General features: G+C 39.3%; 1 protein-coding gene across 8 annotated transcripts in view; it reads right to left on the reverse strand.

Annotated features, from left to right (window-relative positions):
* FAM135A (family with sequence similarity 135 member A) overlaps positions 1-15,870 on the reverse strand; it is a 170,690-nt gene that overhangs the window by 25,820 nt on the left and 129,000 nt on the right. For all 8 annotated transcript variants that reach the window (XM_050950601.1, XM_050950604.1, XM_050950598.1 and 5 more), the window contains 2 exons: positions 6,775-6,866; positions 5,423-5,520 (listed from right to left, as the gene is read on the reverse strand). In XM_050950601.1, the coding sequence (XP_050806558.1) occupies positions 5,423-5,520; positions 6,775-6,866 (190 nt within the window). The remainder of the gene's footprint in view (positions 1-5,422; positions 5,521-6,774; positions 6,867-15,870) is intronic.

Here is a 15,870-nt window from a genome sequence, read left to right on the forward strand (position 1 = left end):
GTTGGTGCAATAGAATGTACCTGAGAATCTAAAAACAAAGGCTCTAAAAATACAGCTACCTGAATAAATTTACATTAACTATGAAACTAGCCTACAGTATAACTATATACAACTGTTTGCATAGGATTAATCTGTAACCACTATAGGGAAAAAAAAGACAATGCTAGTCTTTCTCCTTCTACACTGTGGTTAAAAGCAACTTTCAGGAGACAGTGAGCTTCATGATAAATTCCTGCAACTGCACTAAGTAAATCACCTTTCTCCTAAAAACAAATCACTATCAATACAAACAAAAGGATTTGGAATGAACTGTTTTATTGTACATCAGAATCCCATCACTTTCATTTCCAATTAGCAAAGAGACTTTAATGAGCAAATAACCAGCTTCCTGGAATTTATGCTTTTCAAACCGAAAGGTTTAAGTGAACAACACACTATATAAGTAAGTCTTTAATATCACCTTCTAACAAAAAAATGGTGAGAATGTTCTCACAAAGAGATTCTGAGCATAAAGTTTTTTTTGAAAGTGTATGCTATATAAATCCACCCCACACATGTAGATCATGAATGAAAATAGCTATAGCATGCCATGATATCCCTACAGTAAGGGATAGTAGTATGAAATCTTGAACAGTAGGTGGAAATATTACAAAGCATTCTGAGCACAAGTTTTCACTCATTCATTGGAAAATAGTAATATGGACATATTGTACCATAAACCAAATAATAAAAACTACAAACATGTATTCCAATCTAGATCAATTCTGTATTATAAAACGAAACACAGTACAACCTCACTAGTCCATACTAATATGCGAAAGTCTCAGTGTACGTTAGTACAGTTTCCTGATAAATGAATATCACACTCCCAAAAGGATTGAGACACTATTGTCTTTTCAACTTGCGTTACTGTCACAGCACACACACAAGCCCTGGGATACTTAATATAAAAATCATGACAGTAGATAGCAGTATAAACATAAAGGATGTTGAAAAAGAAGAGATTTTTGGAAGCAGATACATAAGTTGAAGGGAGTCAGCAGGATTCTTTTATCTATGCAATTATGTTTGCATGTAGAAGCGACAAGCCACATGGCCATATTTTGGACAGGAGTTTTATATAAGTGATGCTGTGAACCCACAAAAGGACACAGCTACAATAATGAAGGTGAGCAATGAAATTCATCACAGAACAATTTAGCAAAATGGAGGCAGAAGTAGTTGTGGAGCTGTACCAAGTTTTGGAGTGGATAACAGGTGAATTTTGTTTGAGGGTAGCAAAGTGAGATCATAGTTGAGAAAGTAGACCACTGTCTGGAATACTTCTCTCACTTCACAAGAGAAAATGTGTTTTATTAGTGCTCAGTTGAATCTAAAGATACAGTTTCATATTGTATTTAAAACAAATTTCAAGTTATGCTACAAAATGCATAGTAAGCCCTCCTGTACCACAAAAAGTACAAAACTTGCACTGAGAGTGTTAGTAATATTATGACGTGATGAGCCAGGTAGCAAATTTTCTTACAGAAAATTTCTGAAAAAAGTAACAGCTAAGTTACCACAAGTTTTAGTAACTTATTTTGGCATCTTCACTGCTTTTCAGTGGCACTATCTGGGATTAATGTGGTCATTTTCAACTCTCCCTTGGCAGAGACAATAGCAGGGATTAATGTGGGTATTTCTAGGGCTCCGTCTACTACAAAAATAGGTCATATTAAAAAATGTAACTAATGTATTTTAAACATTGATGTAGACAGAAATAAAACAACTTAAAGATATTAAAACCTGTCTAAACCAGTGTTTAAACATTTTAGTTATGATGTATTAGCTAACATTTTTAAAACACAACCTATTTTTCCAGTCTAGACAGGGGTTAATAAGCACTGGCCTCTGATAGACCAGCAGAAATTCTTCAACCTCAGCAGAGTTTCTGAAAAACATTGAGTTACACAGTTCAAAGGGGAAAAAAGGGACATTATGGAATCCAGGCCTTCCCTGAGCCTTTGCCAAACTTACTGCCTCAGTCATGTATTATTCTTAGTATATTAATGGAGCTGGAGCTGCACTTTTCCATTAATTCACTATTCTGTTTTGCAAATCTTTCTAAGCAGTCCACTGGGGATATGCAGCTTTTCAAAATGTATTGACTTAGTGTTGCCTTGCTCTGTTTGTCTGTATTTAGAGAAAAAAGCATGTGCATTAGTTGACTCCTAAAATGTATTCATTCTAAATGCTTTTGTTCCCCTATGAGTATTGTTAATAGGATATATAACCTTCCCTTCTATTGATCACCATTCAAACTCCATCCCAGATTGGTAATAAATTTTGCTGCCAAGCTAATTTTTTGTCAACTTGTGTGTGAAAGAAATCAAATGTCAACCCAATCATAGAGGACATATGTCTATATTATAAAAACACCACAACTAGCACCCTTGAAAGCAGTCTCAGGAGATAAGCCAAAAATTAAATGAATGCAGAAAATAAACTAGCCTCCCACACTTCAGGTAGATACCATCAGTTTGACAAGCTATACTGGTATTACAGTGTGGTGTACTAACTGGTAGTATAGTGTGGCAGTACTAACATTCTACTGCCACTGTTCATCATGCATTAGCTCTCTACATAAATAAGCGACAGTCTTCAGAGATGCCTATCCAGCACTTTTCACAAGGACAAAATTAAAGAAGACTAAAATTAAGAACTATACATTTGTGTAACTTGAACACAGGAGTTCTGGGAGTCCTTATATAAGTCGCTGCCAGAAATAATGTCCTACAGAAGTGTTATTTCTGTTAAGGGTTTTGTAGTGTGTAATATATTTTGACTTGCTGGTTCTACAGCGTTTAACATAGTATGCTTTCCAAAAGATGACCTTTTAAAATGCTGTCTCAGTCTTTTAAAATGCTCCCTGCTCCCCATGGTATTTGATGTCAGTCCATCTATGTATTAACTGAACAATAACAGAATCATAGAAATGTAGGACTGGAAAGGACTTTTAGTAATTATGAAAGAATTAAAGTCTGCTATTCTCTCATATAATTGCTTGTGCAGATCCTCATGTAGGAGTTGTGAGCCATGCCCTTGTGATCCTGAAAACCTTTCTAAACTAGTTTAGTCATTAGGGGGTGCACAGGAATTAGGCAGTAATTACCATTCTAAAAAGCCTGTTTCTGTAAATGTCTGTAGCTGCTCTTTCTTTCATTTAAATCATTTCAAACTCCAAGAGAAGTGGAGAAGAATGACGGTTCAGTGTCGATTTGCAAGGCACTATATTCAGAGAACTCTAATTACTGGGTTAATACATATTTTTTTTCTTTCTTCCTCATGCAACTGTCTCCAAGAGGCACTCACATTAACAAAAAAAACTCTAGAGGATGAGAGCTGAATGGTTAACTAAATACAAATTGAAGTAGTGCCCTCCTGAAACAAGCATGTAATGGGGTTCTATCTATTCAAGTACTCAGATAGTTCTAGAGTAAAAAAATACTGTTGTTTAAATATGTGAATTAAATACTGAAAGGACCCCTCACTAATTTCAGTTAGATACATTACACAGATAAATCATGGAGATATCTACTACAGTGGTGGAAAGGGACTTAAGGGTATTTCTGGTGTTGAACTCTTATCTGCTCATAAGAGGCCTGGATACTGAGTTTCAGCCATTTGGACTCTCTGAACAGATCACTTCCCCTTCGGACTTTTCCCTCAAAGAATGAATGAATGGAAATGAGCATCTAAAAGATTTTGGGTCCTTCTAAATAGTTACTCCAGGTTCCAGACACGCAGCTTATGCATTCTAATTTCCCCAAGGATGCTATGTGGCTTTGTGAAAACAAATGAAAAGCACATAGTTTGATACAGATGAAACTCATATCTGATGCAGAAACTGGATGCAGAGAGATCACTTCCTATGTTTGTGAAATGATGCAGAAGAAGAATGGAACAAGGGTAAGAGCCTGTGCATGGACTGGGAATAGGCTCTTTACTGAGTTATCAAAACTGCTACTTTCTAAAGCAGTGGTCTAAAGGGGGTGTGCAAGAGGATCCTTGGGGGTACGTGGCAGGAGGAGCGGCTTTTTTTTTTTTTTTTTTGTCAGTTCGGGCAGTAGTCCGAGCACCTTTTTTTTTTGCTTTGGCAAAAATGGTAGAACCGGCGCGGCAGGGGATGCGTACTCACAAATTTTTTTACTGATAGGAGTACGCGATCAAAAAAGTTTGGAGACCACTGTTCTAGAGGATGAAGCAGTCCTGGAAAACCTGGAAATGAAGAGATTTTCTCTTTGTGCTGTACCCCTCTAAGTTAACAGGCAGAATGAGGCCACTTTTTTTTTTTTTTTTTTTTTTTTTTTTTTCTTTTTTCCTGTACAAAAGACACTCCTGCTGGATGTTTCCATCTGATGCTGGGTATAGTTCCTATGATACCTGAAGGAAGTTGTCTTTGCCTAAAGATGAAACCCCTCTAGAAACTGAGCTGCTATGGTTTCCTTCAGTCTCCTCAAAAGTCTTAGAAGATTGGGCCTTTGAAAAGGCAGAGGAGCAGCAATTCCTAAAGCATGGGGTGTGGACAGACTCAGTTGTTCTCTCTCAACATTCATTAAAAATATTAGCCAGCTGTTACTGTTATTAAGAAAAACTTCAAAACATGACCCAAGTGTAACCAATGCAGCAATGCCTGTCTGAGCTTGCAGAGAGCCTAAAACAATACTTTTGAATTGTTAATTCATAATAAAAAGCATGGATTCTTTCTTAAAGTGCAAACCACAGCACAACTTTAAATATGGAGCTGGCAACTGCTGCCTCTATGAGTATTGTGAGTTAACAAGAATTGATGGTATGGTATGGCGTCCATCTAGGAAATAAGATCCTCTGCATGACATATCTCCTCCTTGATGTTCTCAGACAGGTTACTGAAAGCAATAATCCAGAAGGGCCCAGAACACATTACAATCAGCCCACAATGCCTACAATGCAACAGCTTGCAGTGCTGTCTAAATCCTAACCATAAGACCTTAAAATGGTCTTTAAATACTTAAATACTTTAAATGGTTCTAGGATTGCAGAGCCCATCACACTAATTTCCACAGTGTAGATCTAAAAGTTAATATATTATATTCTGAGAACTTCAGTTACTGATGAAGAAATTTTCTTTTTAAGATGTTGTAAACTGTTACATTTTTAAAGTCAGTAACCTGCAGCCATAATACTATTTATAGCTTTAATATTGTGTATTAAAACTTCTTTTGTTTTTCATTTAGAAGCTCACATCATCTAATTTTCTCTTACCTTCATTTTCCCCCAACCTCCTCTTGTTTGTACCTGAATATCAAGTAATTGCATGATAGTTTAGGACAACTAATCATGTACTTTCTAGTGGGTATTACATATTTTATAGAAATAAAGTAATATAAAATATAGGTATTACCTGATTTTTGAAATTGTTAGGTTGTAAATTTGAATATATTGTATTATTTCATCTAAAAGGCGATCAGTCATGGAATCAAAATCAGCAAAGGTATCATTCTGTAGAAAGGAAAAATAATTACATATGTTCCAAATACAATGAGTTATTTTACATTCAGTATAAATTCTTATTAATCAAATATATAACAACTAAACCCACCTATAAAAACATGCTTACTAACTCTGATATCAGAACACAACATTGCAGCACCCTCTGGGTGGGTTTTTTTGGGAGGAGGGAATAAACTGTATGTACATAATTTTATGATAAGTACTTTGCTCTAAAAAGCACCAAAACTAATATTAACAGTACCGTTAGTCTAATCTCTATCACATATGCACAGTTCTCATCAGCTGGACAGAGAAAAGTCAAACCACATATCCCAAATTAAGCCACACTGTATCTGAAATGATAATATGAAGCAATTTACTGTATGCAATATTAGAATTTACTATATGCAGCTTTCTCCTATTTCAAAGTGTGAAAAGAGGGCCCTTATTTCAGTCTAGGGCTCCTTCTCTACACTAATTAATGACAACAAGTTACAGTGGCTGTAGACTGAGATCATACGAGTTGTTTCACCTTACATCCATTAATAACTGGCTATCTGAAGTACATCTAGAACATGTACTGTAACTGGATAAAAATCATATTAAAATGTCAGCTACATTTTTTTTCAAGCTAAAGTCATTTGAAAACTATTCTAAAAAAATTAAAGAAATTTAAGATTGGTAATTGCTACTGATTTATCATCATAATGCCAATATTGCAATGCAATGACAAAAAAAAAAAAGGCTGACTATTTTGTGGTTCTCAGATTCTGATCCATGAAACATAAGCTCTTCTTTCTTCCCACCTTGGGCTTCACTCCTGTCCGCTAGGATGGGGAAAAATTAGGGGTGTTCTAGACTTAATTGGCTATTATGCTGAGAAGAAGAGAGGATTCCAGATTACATTACTATACCTCTGAAAGCTCTGTAGAGTTGTATTAATTTATATAATATGTATAAATTATAATATATATTTAATTTCAAGGTCATGCCAGTTTGTATAATTGCTTTAGTGTATAATAAAATTAAACCTCAGATTCTGCAAAGGGATTCACTTGCATGGACCATTTTATGACCACTGAATCTCCCAATTACAGTAGTTATCTGAAACGGCTAAGCAGTCTGTATATATGGATACTTCTGCATGATCAGGGTCTAAATTCATTACAATACAATAATAATGGTAACTAAGAAAATATTATTTTTTAAAAATGTATACTATTTAATTTATTGTATGAAAATCCTTTTGTTGTTTACAAATACCTGGTTCCTTTCAGACATAAGAAAATCTATTCGTCCTCCGGGTAGTCCAAGCTCAATGTAAGTCTTCACTAATCTCAGATCGGCACTATTACCTTTAAAACAAACAAACACAAACAAACAAACAAAAAAGGTTAAAAGGTTTGCTATGACAAAAGTTATCTTGCTATTTAACAAGGTAAACAGACTAATTTAGAAACAAGACAGATACAATCGACAGACAGTGCTGGCACTCCCCAGCAAACTAATGCAAATTTTATATTTTACCATATCAAAATTACAACTAATTAAGACCTCTGATGCTGTAGTAGCAAAACCAAACACGATACAATCACAATCTACAGAAATGACACAAAGCTCAGTCATTTTGCAAAACCCAGGACTTACATAGTTAAGTTTTGGCATATATAATATATAATACATATATAATATTTTACATTCACTGGATGTTAAGGCAAAAAAGTACAGTGATGATGTCATAAACAGATAAGTAAAAGTTAATAGAACAGAAGTACTTCATGTCTCTTTTAACTGTAAAGGGTTAACAAGTTCAGTAAGCCTGGCTGTCACCTGACCAGAGAACCAATCAGGGGACAGGATACTTTCAAATCTTGAGGGAGGGAAGTTTGTGTGTGTGCTGTTAGTTTTTGGTTGTTGTTCACTCTGGGGGCTCAGAGGGACCAGACGTGCAACCAGATTTCTCTCCAATCTCTCCAATATAGGCTCTTATAAGTTCAGAATAGTGAGTACTAGGTAGATAAAGCAAGTTAGGCTTATGTTTGTTTTCTTTATTTGCAAATGTGTATTTGGCTGGGAGGAGTTTAAATGTGTATTTGGCTGAAAGGAGTTCAAATTGGTATTTTGCTGAAAAGATTTTAATTTGTACTTGTATACTTAGGCTGGGAGGGTATTCCCAGTGTCTATAGCTGAAAGACCCTGTACCTATTCCATTTTAATTTACAAAGATAATTTTTACTGTTTTTCTCTCTTTAATTAAAAGTTTTTCTTGTTTAAGAACCAGATTGTTTTTGTATTCTGGTGAAACCCCAGGGGACTGGGTCTGGATCCACCGGGGAATTGGTGGGGAGAAAGGAGGGAAGGGGGAGAGAAAGGTTATTTTCTCTCTGTGTCAGGATTACTTTCTCTCTCAGGAAGAGTCTGGGAGGGGGAAGAGAAAAGGAGGGGGGAAGGTGAACTTTCCTCTCTGATTTAAGATTCAAGGAGTTTGAATCACAGTGATCTTCCAGGGTAACCCAGGGAGGGGAAGCCTGGGAGAGGCAACGGTGAGGGAAAGGGTTTACTTTCCTTGTGTTAAGATCCAGAGGGTCTGGGTCTTGGGGGTCCCTGGGCAAGGTTTTGGGGGGACTAGAGTGTACCAGGCACTGGAATTCCTGGTTGGTGGCAGCGCTACAGGTCCTAAGCTGGTAATCAAGCTTGGAGGAATTCATGCTGGTACCCCATCTCTTGGACGCTAAGGTTCAGAGTGGGGAATTATACCATGACAGATGTACTAACTAATTTTGATAAAATTCAATGAAATGAACTCAGACTGGGGGAGGAGTAAAGGAATATTAGAGAATTTGAGGGATGGGAGAGAGGAACTGGTTAGAAGTAGCACTATATAAGGATTGGTGGCCCCCTTGAGGATTGAACTCACAACCCTGGGTTTAACAGGCCAATGCTCAAACCACAGAGCTATTCCTCCCCCAATAGTAATAGTAAAGTTTAGTAAAATAGAAAGGCAAAATGGATTATAGAAAAAGAGGTTACTGACCTGTTCAGTAACTGTTGTTCTTCAAGATGTGTTGTACACATCCATTCCACTCCTTGTGTCTGTGTGTCCTCCTGCTGGAAACTTTTTTCCTCTGTGGTACCCTTTGGGTGACTCGAGAGCCTCTGCTACTGTGCACCACTGTGTACACGTATAAAGGTCAGAGCTGCCCCCAGCTCTCCCTAGTTTCTTTCTGCTGGAACTTCAATGTAGAAGGGTAGGAGGGTGGTTTGTGAAATGGACATGTGTAACACATCTCAAAGAACAACAGTTATTTAACAGGTTAACAAGTTTTTCTCCTTCGAGTCATTGCACATGTGCTCTCCACTCTTGATGACTCACAAGCCATGAAACTCAGAGTCTATTTCAATGAAGATTGTAGAACTTGTCCAGCTCTACCATTGTCACTACTCCTAACGACAGTATAATGGTATGCAACGTGTGGACTGAGGATGAGTTTACTGCTCTACAAATGTCCACAACTGGAACATGTGCTAGAAAAAGGCACTGAGGTGGATTGATTGTGATCTCACTGAATGAGCTGTGGCTCTGCGTGGCAGGGTTACATTAGCCAGGTCACAGCACATGCATACACAAGAGGCTATCGAAGAAGAAATTTTCTGAGTGGAGGCTGATTGTCCTTTTATTCTGTCTGCCACAGCTACAAACAGTTGGGAGGACTTCTGTCCTGGTAGAATGCCATAGCTCTTCTGACGTCCAGAGTGTGCATACATTCTTCTTCCCTATTTGAACGTGGCTGTGGGTGGAATACAGGTAAGTACATTGACTGGTTGATATGGAAAGAGGACACCACCTTTGTGACAAACTTCAGAGGAGGACGCAGGTAAACCTTGTCCTTAAAAAGATCATATAGGGAGGCCCAGACATTAAGGCACACAGCTGTTCTTTTCTTGTGGCTGAGGTGATGGGAACCAAAAATGCCACCTTCACTGATAGTAGAGAGTAAGTAGCCAAAGGCTCAAATGGGGACCCATAAATCTTGACAACATTAAGTTTAGACCTCCTGGGAGAACAGGGTCTTGCACCTGATGATACAGTTTGACTAGACCTTTCAAAAACCTTATGGACATGTCATTAGGAAAAAAAACAACCCAGATCAGGATGGAAGGTTGGAACAGCTGCCAGATGTACCTTGACAGAAAACTAACAGCTTAACCTTGGAGGTTTCAGGCCCAATAAGTAATCTAGTATGTGTTAAATGGAGGAATGGGAAGGAGATACTCTGTAATGGAGAGACCTGTTGGAAAAACACCTCCACTTAGAGAGAGGTAAGTAGTCCTAGTAAAAGGCTTTCTACTATTTAGCAGGATCTCTTGAACTTCTTTTGAGCAAGACTGCTCTCTAATGTCTAACCATGGAGCAGCTATACAATTAAATGGAGAAATTGCAGGCTCTGGCGGAGTAGGTGATCATGATTTTGGGAGTGTGATGAGGCAACCGCCCCACACTGTCCTGTAAGGGGTTAATGGAGCCCTAGGGAGGCTGTGGAGAAAGCAGCCAATAGGAGTGGGGCTGTGATGAGAAGCCAACCAGGGCCTGGCAGGCTCATATGAAAAGAGCTGCAGGGCAGGGCATGTGCAGTTAGTTGCTCCTGACCATGTTCCCAGAAGCTACCACTGTGGGGTAATGAGGGAATGTGGAGAAGGAGATCGAGGTGGGGACTGGTAGATTCTGCTCTGAGGCCGAGAGATATAAAATGTCACTTCTGAGTCAGATGAAGGGAATTCCCCTTCCTCCAATCATGGAGGTGCTGCTCCAATTGGTGACGGGGACTGGTGCAGAGAACTTGGCGATGGGCAGAAATTCACAATCATTGCTGGCTTCCCCTTAGGACAGTACTGATGAGCTGACTATCTGGGAAATAAGCAGCTGGTGTAGTACTGCACGCTGTATCGCTGGCGTTGGTGTCAGATGTTTCAATAGTCCTGAGGGATGCAACTCCTGAACCACCAGTGATAGCAGTACTCAGAGGCAGAGTAAATTCCCTGCTGTTGCAAAGGCCTCTGGGGTAGTTGGCACTGAGATTGTATTTGTCTGCTGCGATGCCACTGATGTTGACACATTTAGCACTGGACTCGACAGTGTCTTCTCCAGCACACAGCCAATTGTGCTGAATTAGACACTGATTTGGAGGAGGCATGCTTAAATTTCAGTTACACTCTACTAGACTGCCTCTCATCCCTCTTTCCATGCATGTAGGGTAGAGGTCTTCCCCTGGTCAGATTCTCTTTGGAAGACTTATACTACTTCCGAGGCACAGGTGAAAGAGTCCCAGGACTCCGACAGTTGTGGAGTTGCACTTCTAACTGAAGCTAAGCACTTGACAACAGGTTGGACCAGGATAGCTCCAAGGATGGTCTGAGCACCACCTCCATCAGCAGCAACTTCAGCCTACCCTCCTTATTCTTTGTTGTCCTAGGCTTGAATTACTGGCAAATCTGGCACCAGTGTATTTGCTCCTCCCTCACACTTAAGACAACTACAATGTGGGTCGTTCACCAGCATAGGTTTTGAGCAGGAGGTTCATGGCTTAAAGCCCAGCAATCGGGGCATGCCTCAGTGCCAGCAGCAGAATATACACGCACACACATAATACATACACACACTCACATACACAACATTTTGGTTTTTTTAAAACAAAACAACTAACACTTACTAACTATAACAAGTACTAAACTACAACTATACCATATATACAGAGCAGAGACACAATTGTTCTGGCAATGAACAGGGGTTCCTCCAATGACCATCATGAGGGAGGCCGAGGGCAGCTCTGCCCTTCATACCTATACGCAGTGGCACACAATAGCAGACGGTGCTTGAGCTGCCCAACAAGTATCACCAAGGGAAAAAGTTTTCTGACAGTTGTTTGTGGGCACACAGACACCAAGAAAAAAATGCACAAGTGCAATTACTTTAGGAATTATAGAAATGTTGGGCTGGAGTCCTTCCCCCTGCATTAAGGCATGAGCAAGTATATCTAGACCAGGGTCAGCAACCTTTCCGAAGATACTTGCCCAACAAGTATCACCAAAGAAAAAAGTTTTCTGACAGTTGTTTGTGGGCACACAGACAGCAAGAACAAAATGCACAAGTGCAATTACTTTAGGAATTATAGAAATGTTGGGCTGGAGTCCTTCCCCCTGCATTAAGGCATTAGCAAATATATCTAGACCAGTGGTCAGCAACCTTTCCGAAGTGGTGTGCCGAGTATTCATTTATTCACTCTAATTTAAGGTTTTGCATGCCAGTAATACATTTTAATGTTTTTAGAAGGGCTCTTTCTATAAGTCTATAATATATAACTAAACTATTGTTGTATGTAAAGTAAATAAGGTTTTTAAAATGTTTAAGAAGCTTCATTTAAAATTAAAATAAAATGCAGAGCCCCCCAGACCTGTGGCCAGGACCCGGGCAGTGTGAGTGGCACTGAAAATCAGCTCATGTGCCGCCTTCGGCACACATGCGATAGGTTGCCTACCCCTGATCTAGACCATCCCTGACAGTCTAATCTATTCTTAAAAACCTACAATAATGGGGAATCCAAAAAACTTCTCTTACTAGTCTATTCCAGTACTTAACTATCCTTATAGTTAGAAACTTTTTTCCTAATAAATAACCCAAATCTCCCTTGCTGCAGATTAAGCTGATTACTGTACTTCTTTTCCTACCTTCAGTAGGCATAAAGAACGATGGATCACATCCTCTTTATAACATCCCTTAACACATTTGAAAATGCCCCCTCAGTCTTCCTTTCTCAAGACTAAACATGCCTAGTTTCTTAATCTTTCCTCATAGGTCAGATCTTCTAAACCTTTTATCATTTTTTGTTAATCTCCCCTGGACTCTCTCCAATTTGTCCACATCTTTCCTAAAGTGTGGTACCCAGATCTGGACACAGACTCCAGCTGAGGCACCACCACAGAGAAGAACAATTACCTCCTGTCTTATACAACATTCCTGTTACTACTCCTCAGAATTAAGTGAGCCTTTTTTGCAACTGCATGATGTTATTGGCTCATATTCAATTTCTGATCCTCTATAACGCCCAGATCCTTTTCTGCAGAACTGCTGCCTAGCCCGTTATTCCACATTTAGTGTTTCATTTTTCCTTCTTAAGCGTAGTGCTTTCCACTGGTCTTTAGTGAATTTCACCTTATTGTTTTCAGACTACTCTTCTAAGTTATCAAGGTCCTTTTGAATCCTAATCTTGTTATAGAATCATAGACTTTAAGGTCAAAAGGGACCACTATGATTGTCTAGTCCAGGGGTCGGCAACCTTTCAGAAGTGATGTGTCGAGTCTTCGTTTATTCACTCTAATTTAAGGTTTCACGTGCCATTAATACATTTTAACGTTTTTAGAAGGTCTCTTTCTATAAGTCTATAATATATAACTAAACTACTGCTGTATGTAAAGTAAAGAAGGTTTTTAAAATGTTTAAGAAGCTTCATTTAAAATTAAATTAAAATGAAGAGCCCCCCAGACCGGTGGCCAGGACTCAGGCAGTGTGAGTGCTACTGAAAATCAGCTTGCATGCTGCCTTTGGCACGCATGCCATAGGTTGCCTACCCCTGGTCTAGTCTGACCTCCTGCACAACACAGGCCACAGAATCTCACCCACCCACTCCTGTAATAAACCCTAACCTATGTCTGAGCTACTGAAGTCCTCAAATAATGGTTTAAAGACTTCAAGGTGCAGAGAATCCTCCAGCAAGTGACCCATGCCACAAAGGAAGGCGAAAAACCCCCAGGGCTTCTGCCCTGGAGGAAAATTCCTTCTCGACCTCAAATATGGTGATCAGCTAAACCCTGAGCATGTGGGCAAGACTCACTAGCCAGATACCCAGGAAAGAATTCTCTGTAGTAACTCAGATCCCACCTCATCTAACATCATATCATAGGCCATGGACATATTTACCGCTAATAGTCAAAGATCAATTAATTGCCAAGATTAGGCTATCCCATACCATCCACTCCATAAACTTATCAAGCTTAGTTTTGAAGCCAGACATGTCTTTTTCCCCCACTGCTCCCCTTGGAAGGCTGTTCCAGAAAGCACTTGAAACCCTTCCCAACTTGGTGTCATCTGTAAATTTTACAAGTACTCTCTCCAATCCATTATCCAAACCACTAATGAAAATGTAGAAGAGTACCAGATCCAGGACAGATTTGTGCAGGACTGAACTAGCTGTGTCCTTCCAGTTTGACAGCAAACCATTGATAACTTCTCTTTGAATACAATTTTTCAACCAGTTATTGATTATTGAAGATAAGATAAGACTAACATTCCTGGAGTGCTACAAGAGGGACTTAAGGATCTGATGAAAATCCCTGGGTGGGTTGATGACCTAGGGATAAAAATACCCACATCCTGGCTACACTACAGCTTCCACAGTTGCTACCATCAGTAGATCTGCTCTAGCAGTGAATTACACATCTGAATTTTGCCAGGGAAAAGAGCACTAAAGGTACCAATATTTCTCTTTTTTGATTTGAGGTTCACCATATTGTAAAAATATTGTAGGATTAAAAAAAAAAAAGGTACTCTGCTGCCCCATTTAAATGATCAAATTTATTATGCAAGTCAGTTCCTGATAGGAAAGAAGTTGGCTAAAATCTCCAAAGTAAGTTTTTCTAACCATTTTTTAAATCAATGGACGAGGAGGGTTTGATATGAGGTACAATAGGGAACAACGGCATGGTTTTGGCAACAATTTATTATGGATGGGTTAATTGCTGTATAATTCTTGGCATTACATGGTGTTAGAAAATCTGGATGGGAGGGAAAACAGCATCTCCCAGGCTAATGCACAAGTTAATTAGACAGATATTAATAACGTACCTAGACAGAATCATGAGCAGAATCTTTTTGGATATTTGTTTTTAAACATGGAAATTTGACAGCTGAACATGAAGGATGATTATGGTATATAGGAATTGCTATATCAGATCAGACCAGGGCTCTATTTATTACACTATCTTGTTTCCTTAACTGGCCAGTACCAGATGCTTCACTGGAAGCTACAAAAAACCCCTATAGTGGACAACTATGGAAAACCTACCCATAGGTGAAGTTTCTCCCTAACCCACACCAATTAGTAGTCTGAAGCATGTGAATAAATATCTAAATAATAAAAAATAAATAAATAAAAATCTAAATTTTTAATCCTTCCTAATTTCATGGTGGATGTTCCAATTACCAGAATAAATGTCTAATCGTTTTTTGAATCCTACTACGCTCATGGCCTCAATATCTTGTGTCTATGACTTTCAACAGTAAATAGCTGGATAAACACACTTTTCTTCTCCTTGACAATGTACCTATAAAGCTTTTAAACAACAACAACAAAAACAGTTATTAACCTTTCTGTAACTGTTGTTCTTTGAGATGTGTTGCTCATGTCCATTCTATGTTAGGTGGGCACACGCCACGTGTACCATCACCAGATATTTATCCCTCAGTGGTATCCATCAGGCTGGCTTTAGTGCCCTGTGGTGCTGCACGCTTATAGGCTGGTATAAGGGGCACCGCTGGCCCTGTATCCTCAGCTCCTTCTTGCCGGCTAACTCCGACTGAGGGGCAGGAGAGTGAGTTGTGGAATAGACATAAGCAACACATCTTGAACAATAACAGTTACGGAAAGGTTAGTAACCCATCTTTTCTTTCTCGAGTGCTTGCTCATGTCCATTTTACACAAGGTGATTCACAAGCAGTACCCAAGGAAGTGGGCTTGGAGTTCATGGTAATGCGGATTGCAACACTGCTCCGCCAAACCTGGCGTCATCTCAAGACTGCTGTGTGATGATATAGTGGGAGAAGCCATCATTAACAGTCTGAGTTTAATCTCCCTGTCCTTTGTCCCAGACTTGAGGGCCAGCCAGAAGTTGCACTTCTGGGGGACATGGGACTCCCCCAAGCAATGGACAAACTTAGAGTGGCTGTAGCTCACAAGTATAGCCTCTCAACAGGAGAGGTAATATTTGAAACCTGGCAAGCCAGGCAACCCTGTCAGAGAGACAAGGCTCCAAAAAGTGAAAAGAGAGGAGGAAAACAATGCTTACTCACTACTTAATGCTAACTAACTTTAACTTATACTAACTAATCCTAACAAACAACTATAGCATAAACTAGAATACGAAATAGCTGAGGCACTCTCAAAGTGGACATGGTAAAGCTCCATCTCAGACAAATGCAGTAGAGAAGGAACTAAGGTTGGTTCGCCTGCGCATTGCTGTATAGCCCAGTGTCCAGGACAAGAAGGCACAGGGTGCATGCACAGGCCAAACAGGCACCGCTAATGGAAA

Source organism: Gopherus flavomarginatus, chromosome 4 (assembly GCF_025201925.1).
Source record: "Gopherus flavomarginatus isolate rGopFla2 chromosome 4, rGopFla2.mat.asm, whole genome shotgun sequence".
In the NCBI taxonomy this organism is placed as follows: Eukaryota; Metazoa; Chordata; order Testudines; family Testudinidae; genus Gopherus; species Gopherus flavomarginatus.